The sequence below is a fragment of the Hippopotamus amphibius genome, chromosome 14 (assembly GCF_030028045.1).
Source record: "Hippopotamus amphibius kiboko isolate mHipAmp2 chromosome 14, mHipAmp2.hap2, whole genome shotgun sequence".
Classification (NCBI taxonomy): domain Eukaryota; kingdom Metazoa; phylum Chordata; class Mammalia; order Artiodactyla; family Hippopotamidae; genus Hippopotamus; species Hippopotamus amphibius.
Genome location: NC_080199.1, coordinates 75,923,279 through 75,938,255, shown reverse-complemented (window position 1 = coordinate 75,938,255; position 14,977 = coordinate 75,923,279). Strand labels below are relative to the sequence as shown.

Sequence of the window (14,977 nt, the reverse complement as noted above, 5' to 3'; positions counted from 1 at the left end):
ACCAAGAAAAAGTTTACACAATCAGGAAAGCTTCAAAGCAAAATATTTTAACTGTATTGGTTTATGATTACTAAAATAATCACTAAATGTAGAAAATCACCTGAGGGTACAGAGTTGAACATTGTTTATCTAGTATGAGTCTTAACTGTTGGTGATAAAATGAAGAATGTTTACTCACTGCAAATTGCCACAGATTACTTTCAGCCAGAAAAGCCCGTCTACAACATCCACTGCCCAAGAATCACTATAAATCTCAAAAACACTAAATTACCGCTTGTGTGCTTCCTGTTTGCTGCGACATTCTTCACAGTAATATTTGTATTCACTGCATAGAGTTTCTGTGTTGCTAAAACCCCTGTGTAAAATACAAAATAAATTAATTTTGTCTCTACCAGAAAATTATGTATTCATTTAAAAATATTCCAAACCAAAGATAGCCATTAAATGTCAAAATAAACAAGTCTACACTTACCTTAAGCAGTGGGTAATTGATGTATTCTGTTCCACGTCAACTGAAAGGTCTAAAAAATCTTCATCTTTGCTGCTTATCTGTAAAAACAGGGAAATACCTTTGATTTCTTTAAATATCAGTAAATCACTGGTCCAAAATGACAGAATTAAATCCACTCTATTATCAGTATTATTAAGTATAATTAAGTGTATAAAGAATTCTTTTCCCCCAAGTTCAAAAGAAAACTACTGATTTGTGTTATCCAAGTTATCCAAAAGGACACCGAGTCAGTAACCTTCATTACATGTAGGTGTAACACACCAAAGTGCACCTGTGACTGATTTTCTTACTGGCAAAGGCTAGTGTAATGTGAAATTCCATTACTTCCCCTAATCTTGATAATACTGTAAAACATAAAAAAAAACCATACCATATACACTAATTCTTAAAAAATATCGGCCAAGACTGAATGAGAATGTTTGGCAAAGGACATGATATCTGTATTGTTTTATCATTTAAGAAAAAAATTTAGCCCCAAATACCAAACTACAGTCTTCATTTATAGCCTTCTTTTATTCCCCCCCAAACTGAACAATGTTCTGTTTGAATTATAAATAAATCATCTTATAAAAATGGAGTTGCTATTTATTCATTTGAACTGGATGGAGCAGGACACAACTCTCGCTGTCACTTCTCCCACGCGCAAGGAGGTGACGTCAGTGTCTGACAACAACACGTGCCGACAAGGACGTGGAGCACCAGGAACTCCCACAGTTGGTGAGAACGTGTAATGGCGCAGCCACCCCGGCAGGTCCTTCCAAAGCTAAACATACTCTCCTTACTCTACACACGATCCAGCCATGGCGCACCTTAGTACTGCACAAACCAAAGGAGCTGAAAAGTTATGCCCACATGAAAACCTACACGTGCACGTTTATAACAGCGTTATTCACAATTATCAAGACCTGGGAGCAACCTCAATGTCCTTCAGCAGGTGAATGGATAAACTCTCTGGTACATCCAGACAATAAAACGTAATTCAGCAATAAAAAGAAATGAGCTATGAAGCTGTGAAGAGACATGCAGGAACCTTAAATACATCCTGCTACGAGAAAAAAGCCAGTCTGAAAAGGCTGCATACTCTGTGATTCTAACCACATGGCATCTGGAAAAGGCAAAACTATGGAGGCAGTAAAACGATGATGAGTGGCTGCCAGGGGCAGGGGAGAAGGGAAGCAGGAACTTTCAGAGCAGTGAAACTACTGAGATCGCACCATTATACATTCGTCAACACCAAGAATGAACCCTGTGATAATGTATTGAAATTGGCCCACCAACTGCAACAAATATATCTCACTAATGCCAAGGATGTTACTATTAGGGGGGAGTGGGGAGGGAGGTAATTTGGGAACTCTCTGTACTTTCCACTCAATTTTTCTTAAGTCTATTAAAAAAAAAAAAAAAAAAAAAAGACAGTTCCTTATTAGTCTCTGCCAGTATAAGTTTATCTGATTCAGTTAACCGAGTAGACAATGTTATTCTTTCCAACATCCATAAAGCACTTTCCTTACTTTTCTTGCCTGTGGACTCTCTTTTTCCAGTCAACCTCGCTATTCTCCTCTGCTATCAAAAACCAGTCGTACAACCATCACAGTAAAGATTGGACTGGGCAGGGCTTCCCTGGTGGTGCAGTGGTTAATAATCCTCCTGCCAACGTAGGGGACACGGGTTCAATCCCTGCTCCAGGAAGATCCCACACGTCATGGAGCAACTAAGCCCGTGCACCACAACTACTGAGCCTGCGCTCTAGAGCCCTCGTGCCACAACTACTGAGCCCATGCGCCTAAAGCCCGTGCTGTGCAACAAGAGAAGCCACTGCAATGAGAAGCCCGTGCATTGCAGTGAAGAGCAGCCCCCGATCTCCAATCTCCGCAACTACAGAAAGCCCATCCACAGCAACGAAGACCCAATGCAGCCAATAAATAAAAAATAAAATAAATAAAAATGAATAAAATTGTGATTCTATTAAAAAAGAAGAAAAGGACTGGACTGGACAAAAATCATCTGTGAATGCTAAGTCTTGGGGGGGATTTTGATGAGGAATAAGATATCTGTGTCTGCCGTAGTCTGCCCACTAGTTACCAGGGCATTAAAAAAAGTCATTCTGAAGTGGAGAAACTGAACAACATCGTGAACAGGAGATCAAAATTAATTTCACCAGCGAGGGGCAGATGGAACTGTGTGCCTAGATGTGATATCCTTAGGAGGACACATTAACTATGAATTGTTCCAGCCAAGAATGTACAACCTGCAACAATTAGAAGGAAACGCCAGACAAACTGGACACAAGGTATGTTAGATTAAAAAGGGGCAGGGGGCATACTCTTTAGAAATGTAAACATCACAGAAGAAAAGAACATGGAAATGTTCTAGATGGAAGGAGGCTAAAGAAAACGTGGTGACCACACGCGATGCGAACCCCTAAACTCTCGTGCTGAGGGGAGGTGCTGTAAAGGACATCACTGGCTCGCCTGGCAAGACAAAGGACGCCTAAGGAAGAGTCTGACCTTTCACTCATCAAGTGAGAACAAGGTAAGAATTTAACAGGAGTGCTGGGCTGTCCGACCCTATGTGCACATCACTTCCAAGAGACTTACCTACTGCTCATCCTTACAAACTACCAGCAAGTGTGTAGCTTCCCTCTTTGAGTGCACACAGTAGGCTTCAGTTTTTATTCCAACCATAAACAATAAACATAATTGTAGGAAAAGGAACAACAAATTAATATACTTCCCTGACCTGTAGGTTTCTTCCGAGCTCAATTAAGACATAATTTCCAGAACATGGCTCTACAGTCTCCTGTACTGAAACACACTCACATAGTTCAAACTGCAGCAGGTACTTCTCTGCCACTCAGTGCTCACTGGTAGCAAGCAGAGTGCTGAGAGGCACATCGCCACAGTCACGGACACACTCATAAGGCCACAACTTTCAAGGTCACCTCTCATACCCATCCTCAAAGAACATTTAACACAATGGATTAGATTTGCTCTATACAAAATTTTATGATATACTTACAGTTTCACAAGTAAGACATCTGGTTTCATTAGTTAATGTTCCCTGAAAAATCTCATGAACCCACGTTGGGTCTGGTGTGCTGTTGTTATTTTCACTGTCAATATTACCGTTGGGCAAACGACCATTTTGTTTTTCTTGCTTTCTCTCTTCTTGTAAAATATCAGCAATTGTATTTAGTAGGTAATTTAAGAATTCATGGGCATCTTGCTGCATGTAGTTGTCAAAAAGCTCTAAAAATAAGAACAATTATTTCAGAATTAATAACTTTATTAAAAAACTAAATTGAAAAAAGAATACCTAGTATTCTATTAGGACTAAGTAAAATGTTTGGAACTGTTAGTAATGTACAAGAAATAGGTATCTTTCACATATAAAAATTATGACTGAATTTGGGGAAAATAAAGTTATGATGAATGAGAATCTTTAAAAAAAAAACTAACTGATCAATGAGAAAACAGCAAAACCTGCCCTCATGCATAAGGTACTGAGGAGATAACTGCTTTTATTAGCTCGTTTAATCTATTACTCTACAAACATTACAACATGGCAAGTTTTAAAGCAAAAGCTGGACCTCTTGGCAGTGCCACGGCAGATGCGTAAGAGCCACAGAGGAAGTTGCTAACATAAATCACTGGGCCATAACATGCTAGAGACGCTCAGTAAGTCAGAGGTGAGGCCTGAAACCTGCACATTTCAAAGCTCCTCCAGGTGACTGTGCTGTGCAGTCGGGTTTAGGGAACAAAGGCATCACGAGCTATTTAATGCAGAGGCTAAGGCCCCTTCCAAACGTGAGGTCTGCAATTCCGTGGACTGTTCCCTGTAGTTACATGAATGAGTAAACGTCATCGAAATGGGAGAGTTGCCAACATGAAGCGCTTAACGTGTGCTCGCATCACGCACCAAGCCCGAAGGGGAAGGACTTCAGGGGCAGGGTCTCATGTCATCTTCCTAACAACCCTGTGACACAGCTAAGAACTGTACTTCACAAGTGAGGAAATGGGATCAAGCAGTAAAGTCACTGCCGGGAAGAGGCAGGGCCAGGATTCAAGCCAGGCGTCCGGCCCCACCCAGCCGCACGTAGGCAGCCAGGGCCACCTGCCACACGAGGCGCCCACGGCCCAGAGACGACCACCCAGCCAGGAAGCCTCACCTTCAGAGCCTCCGTGCACATTTAATAAGTGCCAGGAAGTTTACAGTTTACATTTTTTAAAATGATAGAATAGAAATTGAGAAGAAAATTTAGGGCAAGCCTTCCTAAGATAAAAGGAATTAAAAATTTACATTTTAGAAGAGCTACAGATATGACTGCATAAAACTAAGTTCTACGCATTAGAAATCATTTAAGAAGTTAAAAACAGTGACACCTGAAAGTTATTAACATTTTCAACATATAAAGAATTTATATTAACACAAAAGAAAATACAAAGTCAGCAAAGGACTTGAAATCAACAATTTATAGAAACAGAGTTCAAACGTTTAAATAAAACACATGAAAAACATTCAACCCCAAGGTAACCAAAAAAGTCTCGATTTTCCCATCTGTAAAATGGAATACCATCTTCCTCTGCAAGGTTATTGCAAAGATAAAATGGGAACAAGTGAAAATATTCATTTTCATGAATATTAAAAGGAAACAGTGATTTCAATCTTGGTGTCAAAAAGACCTTTGAAAGGCGTTGCATTTCAGGTGCAGCTGCTAGAGCAAGACTGTCCAGATCCACCCTGTGGTTCTGCCTCTGATCACAGGCATGTCAGGCAAACACGTGATGCTCAGGAATGCAGCTGGAGCTGCACTGAGTTTCTCGGCTGTAAGTTTGTCCTGAGGGGTTTGATTAGCCATAAACAAACTCCGTATGTTATTTTTAAGAACAATAAAAGCCCTGAGTCCTAAGAGTTCCTGCATTAGCCCATGAGAACTTAACCTTTAACCGCTCTTTAAGTTGGTGTACCGCGTGTCTTCTGGGTTTTACTCACGAGGGACAGTGGATTCGAAGCATCTGACACCACTCCTCAGCCCCACTCCGGCGGAAGTCACTGCACTCCACCCATACTGTGAGACAGCTCTGGCCATCGTCTCCAACTCTGAGATCAAGCAAAGTCATGCTCGAAGCCCTCCGATGGTGCCACCGATGGACTAGTTGATGCCAAAGTTGAGATAACTGAGGTCAACGACCTTTCCCCTCGCCTCTCAAGGCTATCACCTCCATCCCTGAGGACACGACCCCACCCTTCAACCCCAGTCTCCTAGTCTCCACTGCTCTTATACCTTATTTCCTTCCTCATCTGTGGGATTTTTTTCTTTCCCAAGCCCTTTTGCTGTTCCTTCTAGGAGCTGCTTTCTGCTCTAAACTCCCCATTTCTTCAACCTTTGGCATCTTCTAGCTCCCTGCTGCCACCCCTAAGCCACTACACGTTCACCTGCACATAAAAACGTGCCCTCAATCAAGAAAGCTCGTAAGATCCGGCCATCCTCCCCTCAACCCTCACCCTTCTGCAGGTATCTGCTAACCTCCCGTCCCCCTCTGATGGCCTGATTCATGGTTTTTCCGTCCACCCGACTCCTGCCCTAACCTGCTCCGTGTCTAGGCAGCTCCTTTAAGTGAATGGAACCCCTCAAAAATCAAGAGCTTCCACCTCTCACGTGCCCCTCCCCAGGCCACAACTCTAGAATCGCCAACCTCAGGAGGCCCCCTAAGATGAGGACTGCAAGGAGATTATGCCAGCACTGATCAGGTGTCTCGAGCAAAGTGGACTCAAACTGGGGAAGCCATGGAGCAACTAGAGAGAGGGAGGATGGGGGAGGATCAGGAAAAGGACTTGACAAACATTACTAAGGGCCTGGCTGAGGTGCGGGATGAGTACTCACCACAGTGGACTTAATGCCACAAGCCAGACTCACTCTTCCCTCTTAAATTATTTCAGTATATATGTACGTTTTTCAAAATAAATACTTCTTTGGGAAAGCAGAAATATGCAAATGTTTTTATTTTTTAAAAAGCTGAAACATCTTTTTTTGGATGTTCTTTTAACACAGAACAATGACTTCATAGTCACAAAAATACCTCAACTGACTTGAATGCTCTGGAAATGAGATGGAAAGTAACTCAGAAAATGCTCTATTTGGTTGTTAAAGTATTTAAAATAATTTGCAGCCCACTTTCTATAAAGAAAGTAAACTGAACACATCAGGATCCTCAAGAGCCTAAGCGAAGAGCAGTCATTATAGTTTTAACCATCAACCAAGACCACAGGAACACTGGGATGCCATTGGCTTACATGGCCTCATGACAATTCCTGAAAACTCTATTAATGTATTTAATTTCTAAACTCTTGGTTTTCTGATGGGTGGCCTTCTTCTCTGCAGAGCAGCATAACGGCAAAGGTGGATTTCAAACTTGCTTTTGCAAATTAAACAAATTCACCCAATTCTTCACTTATCCAACAAACACTCCGTAAACAGCGGCGAACAACCTGCCGGGAACTGGCTTAAGTGCAGGGACTGCAAAGGTGCGTGAAACAAAGGGCCCCCGACGCAGAGGAGCTGGCGGTCTAGCGGGAGACAGACAAGTGCAACATTAAATAAACGCATAAGCTGTCGAAGTCCTGATACAACTGCAATGTCAACGCAGAAAGAAAATGAGGAAAACTCAATCGCTGCCTAAAAGTAAGTTGTTTCCTTCATAATTTCAGAAATAGCTACAGCTTCTCATTACAGAAATATCTTTCATGCTCTTCTGGAGAAAGATGAATGAATATGAGAAATTAATACTAAAATCTAACAGCTGTTATTTGTGAACAACTATGATCTGCTCACGTGAGAAAAAACCAGTACTTGAATATGGATTTATGTTTTTGTAACTGCGTCTCTGCACAGCACCTGAGACGCCGCTGTGGGCGCGCAGGCTCCTGAGACCCGGCCCCTTCCTACTACTGTGACTGCTGTGTCCCCACACCCAGAGCAGCGCCAGCCACATACTGGACGTGCTCGACATTTCTTGAGCGAATGAATGAAGGAACGAATGAGTAGATAACAGGGGCTGAAACAGCCCAGATGACATGAGAAGAACACTCCCAGACAGCAAGGTGAATGACGCACCTTGCCACGCGCCAGCTGGTCTGACCCAAGCCCGCCTTAGATGATCCAGCGGCGTCAGCTGCTCAGTAAGTTAGCTCACCAACATGGGTGTTGGGTCTTCTAAACAAGGGAGGGCCAACAGCAAGTCCACCGTTATCAACAGGACCTTGCTTCCTAGCTCCACCACCGCAGGACCTCCCGGCCAGGCGCCCTGCTGCTCCTTGCGCTGCCCGTGGGCCGCCCTTCCCACTGGACCTTCTGACGCAGAGCAGAGCCCTCCGGGCCCCCGCGGCTTTCACAACACCCCGAGCTGCCCGCCTTTCTTTCCCTCTGACTTGATCTTCATCTCCCTGTGCTCCGGCCACGGGGATTTTCCTGCTGTCCTTCAAGCGCTCAGGGTAACTGCACTTTCTGTCCACCTGCGTGGAACAGCTCTGCTTCGGATCTTCGAATGCCTTGTCTCTCACTTCAAATCTCTGCTCTCACGTCACTGATCAATGCCCTCATCCTCCACCACCTCACCCTGCTCACCTCTCTTTGTAGCAATGGCACGTGACCTTATGTAACTGTCTGTCTGTCTTCCCCGACAGAACGCCAGCCCCAAGGGCAGAGGTCTGTCTCCTCCCATTATCGCCAGTTCCTGCACAGGGCCGCACACAGCAGGGATGAAACAGGTAATGGCTAATGCGTACAGATATTCCCTGTTATCAAAGACACCACGTGTACGGAGCAAGTGTTCTCACACTGCGTGTAGGTGCATGGTGCTATAGCATCTTCTGCTTTCATTAGGCAACATAAATTAAAATTTTAAAAACAAAAATTCATTACTGAAATTAAAATAAATTCTTTCCAAGGGATAGCTAAATGATTAGTAATATAATGCATAGTGGTTAAAACAATAAAGAGTGAATACCTATTGGGAATATAGAATGTAAGTTTTTAACACAACATGGAAGGAGACTGATTTAGGAACAATCCAACAGTGAAAGTTAGTGGAGATACTGAAATAGGCAACATACTTCCCAGAGATTTAAAACAAACCAATCAATAAAATCTCAGGAGACTTATGCAATAGATAACCTATTAAATCTTTTCTGATTTGTATGCTCTCCTCTACAGTAATTAGCGGGGGAAAAAAAATCAAAAGCCGAAAATCAAAACATATTTACAAAAGCCAGCAACATCAAGTAATAAACATGTCTTTCTATTAAATATTATTTCTGAATTACAGAAAAGTGAAACAAAGCTTATGAAAAGATGGGTTTGATATATTCATTCTGGAATCAATTTCACTCAACAAAGTAATTAAGAAGTCTGTTGTGTTATCAATTGACTCTACCTAAACACACAAAAAATTCAAAAAACACTGACTTCCCTGGTGGTCCAGTGGCTAAGACTCTGTGCTCCCAATGCAGGGGGCCAGATTCAATCCCTGGTCAGGGAACTAGATCCCACATACATGCCGCAACTAAGATCCACACACCACAACCAAGACCCAGTGCAGCCAAAATAAATAAATAAAGTATTTTTTAAACTAATAATAATAAACACTGGAAAGATATCGCAGCTTCAATAACCAAACATATAAAGCTGCAGGTATTGAACCACATAGAACTTTCAAAACACAGTAACATGAACACTGTGTTCAGCAGGAGAGTCGATCTAAATTTAAAAATCATTGTTCACGTAAAGATGTTATGGTCTGCACGCACCTGCCACTCTCCAAATTCACATGCTGAAACCCTAAGCCCCAACGTGATGCTATTTGGAGATAGGGCCCTTGGGAGGTCGTTTAGGTCTTAGGGGCTGAAAGGACTGCTCTTATAAGAGACTCGAGAGAGCTTGCTTCTCCCTCTCTATCATGAGAGGTCACAGGGAGAAGGTGGCCGTCTGCACACCAGGAAGAGAGCCTTTACACGCAGTGAATCTGCCAGCACCTTAACCTTGGACTGTCCAACCTCTAGACTGTGATAAACAAATGTTTATTATTTAAGCCACCCAGTCTGTGGTATTTATAAGACAGAACAGATGCAATATATTATTATTAAACAAGGTCAAGAAAAAATGTACTATTACATGAAAAGGAAAATAATGTGCACTCTGTGTAAGTTTCATGTTTCCGATGCTGAACATTTAAAAAATACTAACGAAATCACTGCAAAAGGATGGCATGTTCAAATATCACAGGAGAGGGGACCCTCTACACAGCTGAAAATCCATGTATAACTCATAGCTGGCCCCCTGTACATGTGGTTCCTCGGGACCTGGTCCTGCCTCTGAGGACTGGAGCCGCCACAGATGATGCAGTGCTGCAGTATTCACTGTTGGAAAAAACTGTCGTATTAATGGACCTGCGCAGTTTAAACCCATGCTGTTCAAGGGTCAACTGTAAGAGAGTCTTCCACCAGGACAAAAATTTTTAAGTTTCCTACCAATACAGACAAAAAGACTCTCTGAGAAGACTTGAGTCACTCAGTCCACATTCTAACAGAGTTGTACTTGGCTTTCTTACAAACGGAAGATGCTATACACATCTGTAATTCAAGAAAGTAAGTAGGTTTAGCTTTAATTGGGGAAACACAAAAAAGATGTGTTTTTGTGAGCAATTAATCAACTATATTTGTATATTTGATCTATATTTGTATATGGAGAAAATGAGCAAAATCTTTAACATGGGTATCAGATTCAAGAGTAATAACCTACAGCCATGTTATTTCAGCCTCTTCATGTGTTTTAGGAAACTAGATATGACCCATGCTTATCTTAATTCATGTGGTAATGAACAGTGGCAACTGACTTAAGGGCAGCCCTCCCCAATGGTGCATTTAATAACCAACCTTAAAGACTTCTCAAATCATATTTCTGTGGACATCATTATATTTGACAGATAATAAATCAAACTAAAAATCTCACTCAATTTTATTTCCACAATGATTGAAATGCCTACATCCAAACAAACAGACAAACAGAAGTCTACGTGTTTCTCAAATCCATCTGAACTTTCTGGGGTAGCACACACACCACAATGGACAGAACACGCTGGGTTCAGATGTCAGGGAGAACTGTGGGGCCCGACAGGTGACCTTAACATCTCTGAAGAGCCAGTGACATCACATAAAGTGAGGAAGTAATGTCTAACTTATGGGCTTGCTATGAAAATTAAATGAAAAATATTTTAAGAAAGAAAAGGGAAGTGGGACACAATCAGTGACCATTTTTAAAAGGGAAGGGGGCAGGAGGTGGGGTGAAAACCACTGACCCTAAGCCAGAAAGTTTAATTTATTGTGCTGGGTCTTTCCTTTCGCTGGGGTGGGACTCCTGGCAAGTCTCTTGGCTTCTGTTTTTTTCATGACTAAAATGGGGGAAGTAACATGCTCTCTCATCAGGTTACCGTAGGAATCAAATGAGCTGACATATATGAAAACATTACAAAAACAACAAATGAACAAGTGAAAAAAAAAAGAAAAAAGGAAAAAAAAGAAAAGAAAAGAAAAGAAAAGAAAAAACCCCACAACTTTTCTTGATAGAAAAGCCAAGCAAGAAAAAAAGAGAAATTATGATTTCTCATTTCCTGGCATATGGAATTTGACCTCTGTACAACATACTTCCAACAGCAGTCACACCTCACAGTACCCACTACGTGGCTGTCTCCTCACTAAACTGGTGCTGCCTCAGAGACAGGAACACCACCTTTAGCTTTTCAGCGCCTAACACATCATCAGGCATAAAGGCGCCCAGGCGATGCTTGCTGTACCCGACCTTCCTGCTACGTAAGCAATACGTTAAGAGGTAGAAGAATTACCATTTTCTTTCCGTAATCTTGTTATGAACTTCTTAGGAGGTATGACTCCCACCTTCTTCTTCTGGGTAGCGATGCTGTGGAAGAGGTCTGCTAAGCACGTAAGAAGGCTCTCCTTCTTCCTAGGTTGACTCTTGTACGCGAGAACTTTTTCCCGAAACGGACGACAAAAATAAAGTGCTTGAAGAACTGAATTGCAGTAGCAGGTATTCCCAAACTAGCACAAAAAAAAACATTTTTGTTAAATTTGGGGCAACACATTTTTCAGAGAAAGAATTCCATGTCCATAGTTGAGAGAAGAGAGAGAGAAGAGGGAACTGATGATCCTCACAAAAGAAAAGGTATCTGAGAGTAGAAACAATTGTCCTGACTGCAAATTTCCCATTTTAACATTAAACGGATGCTCTTGGCATCCGTCTCGGGTTAAAACTGAAGACAAATGCGTGCAATAAATTTGGCCTTTATGAAAACTGAACTACACGGTTTGAACAGTGAGATTAGTTAAGGTTTAGGATTCTGGAGAATTTCTTTCTTTTTCAATTCCCGTTGCTATAGTATCGGTTGTATACAAAGCATTTTTTTATACTGTACAGTTAAAAATATAACTCTCAAGAATTCTAAAAAAAACCAAACAAACATAAAAGTGAGGTTTACTATCAGGTTCTTCAGTGCCATCCAAAAAATAAACGAGCAAAAAACAAGATACTCTGGAATATTAGATGAAAAAGTCATCAACATGACAGCCTAACAACCCCTGAAATGCTGAAACGCCAGGTCACGTCATTCTCAATCCATTAGAAGGACCTGGACTTAGCTCCAGAGTTGAATCCTGAACTGCGGCCCCACCTCTCACCGGCTGTGTGGCCTGGAGCAGGTGACTACAGCTCACTCGGCTTCAGTTTCCTCCTCTTTAATAACAGGGGAGGAAGTCGTCCTACTTTACAGAGAAAATAACACAGAGTTTGATAAATACTTTCTGCCTTCCTTTTTCCTTCCCATTAATAGACGCTGACTCCCAAAGCCGGCTAATAAAACACCTAGAAGCCCATCAGTGAGGAGCTGCGGAGGGAACAAGGAACAAGGACCACGGACCACTCTCAGAGAGCCACCCCGGGGTGGGGGCCGCACACGGTAACTGTGACAGCTGAGTGGAGAAGGGCGCTGAAGAACGGGCACTCTCCCACTACGTCCATAAACACAGGCACGTGTTTGCTTATATTTTAAAACTAGGAAGGATAAATTAAAAGCTAATAAAAAATGGTTATTTATAGAGAAAGAGGGAAAAGAGTAGAAAGCAATGAAAGTGAGACTGCTGTGCACGTACATGGTTACAAAAAGTTTACTTTGTACCCATATTTTTAAAAACTAAATTAAAACAAAAAAGAAAAAATAAATTCCTAAAATTGAAAATAAATAGAAATAAATCAAACCTAAATGTGTATCAAGTTGGTGGTAGAACTACATAAAGAAAAGAATGACTTCATATGACTTTAAAACACAGGATTTTTACCATCCATGCCTACCGAACTACATAAGAACAAAAAGAAAAAAGAAGTCTTAAAACAGCACTCAGTACTCACATCAGAATGAACCCACTGACATTGCTATTTTGAAACCACTACAGATATACTGCAGGACACAGCAAGGAAGGCATTGTGTTAATAACCCCAGCAATCAAATGTTTTAAGTAAAGGAAAAAAGATACAACAGTAAAAATCAGAGTGAAAGCCCTTTCAAGTTAAAGTGAAATTAGAAATAGCAGTATAAACTCATGCCTCTCTGTAAATCTTAAAGTGTGTGTGGGGGTGGGGTGGAGGTGGGGGAGTGTGTGTGTGTGTGTGTTTGCATTCTCAGGTTTTAGCCACTGAAAAGGCCTCCACAGCAGTAAGTTTCCCCTGCACCCAGACTGTGGCCTCTAAAATCCCTTTCCCCACAGAAAAGAACTAGGATGACTTACAGATGTGGTCATACAATATATGGGACAGGAAATGTACAATGTACAAGACTAGCCTGGAATACTTCTTTGTGTGGCTTCAAGAGCCAACTTTCATCAAAAAGAATTATTGCAATGGATTCAAAAGTATATCAACTACACAAAAATCTATGTGGTTTATTAGTCTCCAGTGGAAGTTGTAAATAAGAATATAAAAAAAGAAAGCATGAAAGTTTTACCCCGACTTTTCTCATAAAAACCATATTTCAGGGGGCATTAAAGTTATTGTTTAGAGAATATTCTGGCTAATAAATTCAGAAGAAATTGTTGTACATAATGGATTGGGTAACAATTATCCCTGGACACCTAAAGCATTAGGCTAAAGGTTGATGGGGAACTTTAAAACGGGGGGCTAAGACCTGAACCCCCAATGCATCCCCTTCTAAAGGAAGGCCCTCTTCCTCTGACCACAATTTTTCTTTAGGTGGCCCTGTTTTATGTAACTCCAGACCCCAGGTGCCCCCAACCCGCCTCCTCTCTGCAGCTGGGTAGACCTAGTCCAGATTCTCGGGGATATCCGTTCCTCCCCGCTCCCTTGCTCCCCTGCCCCAGGCTTCCTCACGGGACTGACTTCTCTGTGCAAACTGTGTATGGCTGTCAGCCACAAGCCCTTCTGTAGACCCTGCAACAAGGCTGGGCACTGGAGCCAACCTGGCCAGAGTTCTGTGGTCAGGCCTGATATGGACGGTCTGGGATCTCTGATGATATAAGCCTTGAGCAGCCTATGGCCATCAGGTGGAGACACTAAAGGAGAATGAAATCAGTGCAAAGGAAAACAGAACCAAGAGACATCAGTCTAATCAACTTCACAGCCTACAAATGGAAAGGTTCATTTTTATTTCTCTCTCTCCTCCATAATGGCCCCTGCTCCATGGATTCAGAGTTCCAACTAATGACTACCAGCAATTCAGGTTTAAAAGCCTTTTATAAGATGGTCTAGCCTCACAAAAAGATTTACTAAGCCCAACCTACTTGTGTTTGGGAGCCTACTGTGTTAGAAAATTAAAATAAAATCATATAATAAAGTGATTTTTAAAAGGCTATTAAAAATGGAAAGACTGCACAAAAAGCAGGAAAGAGACACTACTAGTGTAAATCACTCTCCACTATCAACTTTACTAAAATAAGTACTCATGAGCTACAAGATATAAAGGAAAAAGGCACTCTGGTTTATCAGATTAAAACAATTTGTTTTCAAAGAATTTAGCTGACTATACATAAATAGCCGACGTGTACGTGGGATATTGTACAGCAAGAGAAAGCCTCCAAAAGCTCCTCTGCCTCCTCAAGATGGTTTTTGCACCTCCGGCCACACCAGCATCACTCCTCTCTTGACATCCTGTAACATGAGAAATTCTACCGTGCCCACAAGAGCGAACCCGATAGGAAACCCCCACTCTGTGTATCATGCAAATCATAGTGCCAGACATCAGAGTCATCATTAAGCATGAACTGCCATAAAGGCTGTCATCTGTGAAAATATTCCTCCAAGACAAAAATATCTACAACTGAAGATAACGGAAAATATTGTTATTAACAAAGTGAACAGTAATTAATCACTCTGTTTCAATTTTCTGGTAG

The 14,977-nt window shown here is 41.7% G+C and overlaps 1 protein-coding gene across 3 annotated transcripts in view; it reads right to left on the bottom strand.

Annotated features, from left to right (window-relative positions):
• Positions 1-14,977, bottom strand: part of USP12 (ubiquitin specific peptidase 12) — a 79,317-nt gene that overhangs the window by 13,568 nt on the left and 50,772 nt on the right. For 2 of the 3 annotated variants that reach the window (XM_057707346.1, XM_057707345.1), the window contains 3 exons: positions 3,530-3,759; positions 473-549; positions 272-355 (listed from right to left, as the gene is read on the bottom strand). In XM_057707346.1, the coding sequence (XP_057563329.1) occupies positions 272-355; positions 473-549; positions 3,530-3,742 (374 nt within the window). In that variant the 5' untranslated portion in view covers positions 3,743-3,759. Of the gene's footprint in view, positions 1-271; positions 356-472; positions 550-3,529; positions 3,760-11,406; positions 11,621-14,977 lie in introns of all 3 variants that reach the window. The other variant, XM_057707344.1, reaches the window with a different exon arrangement.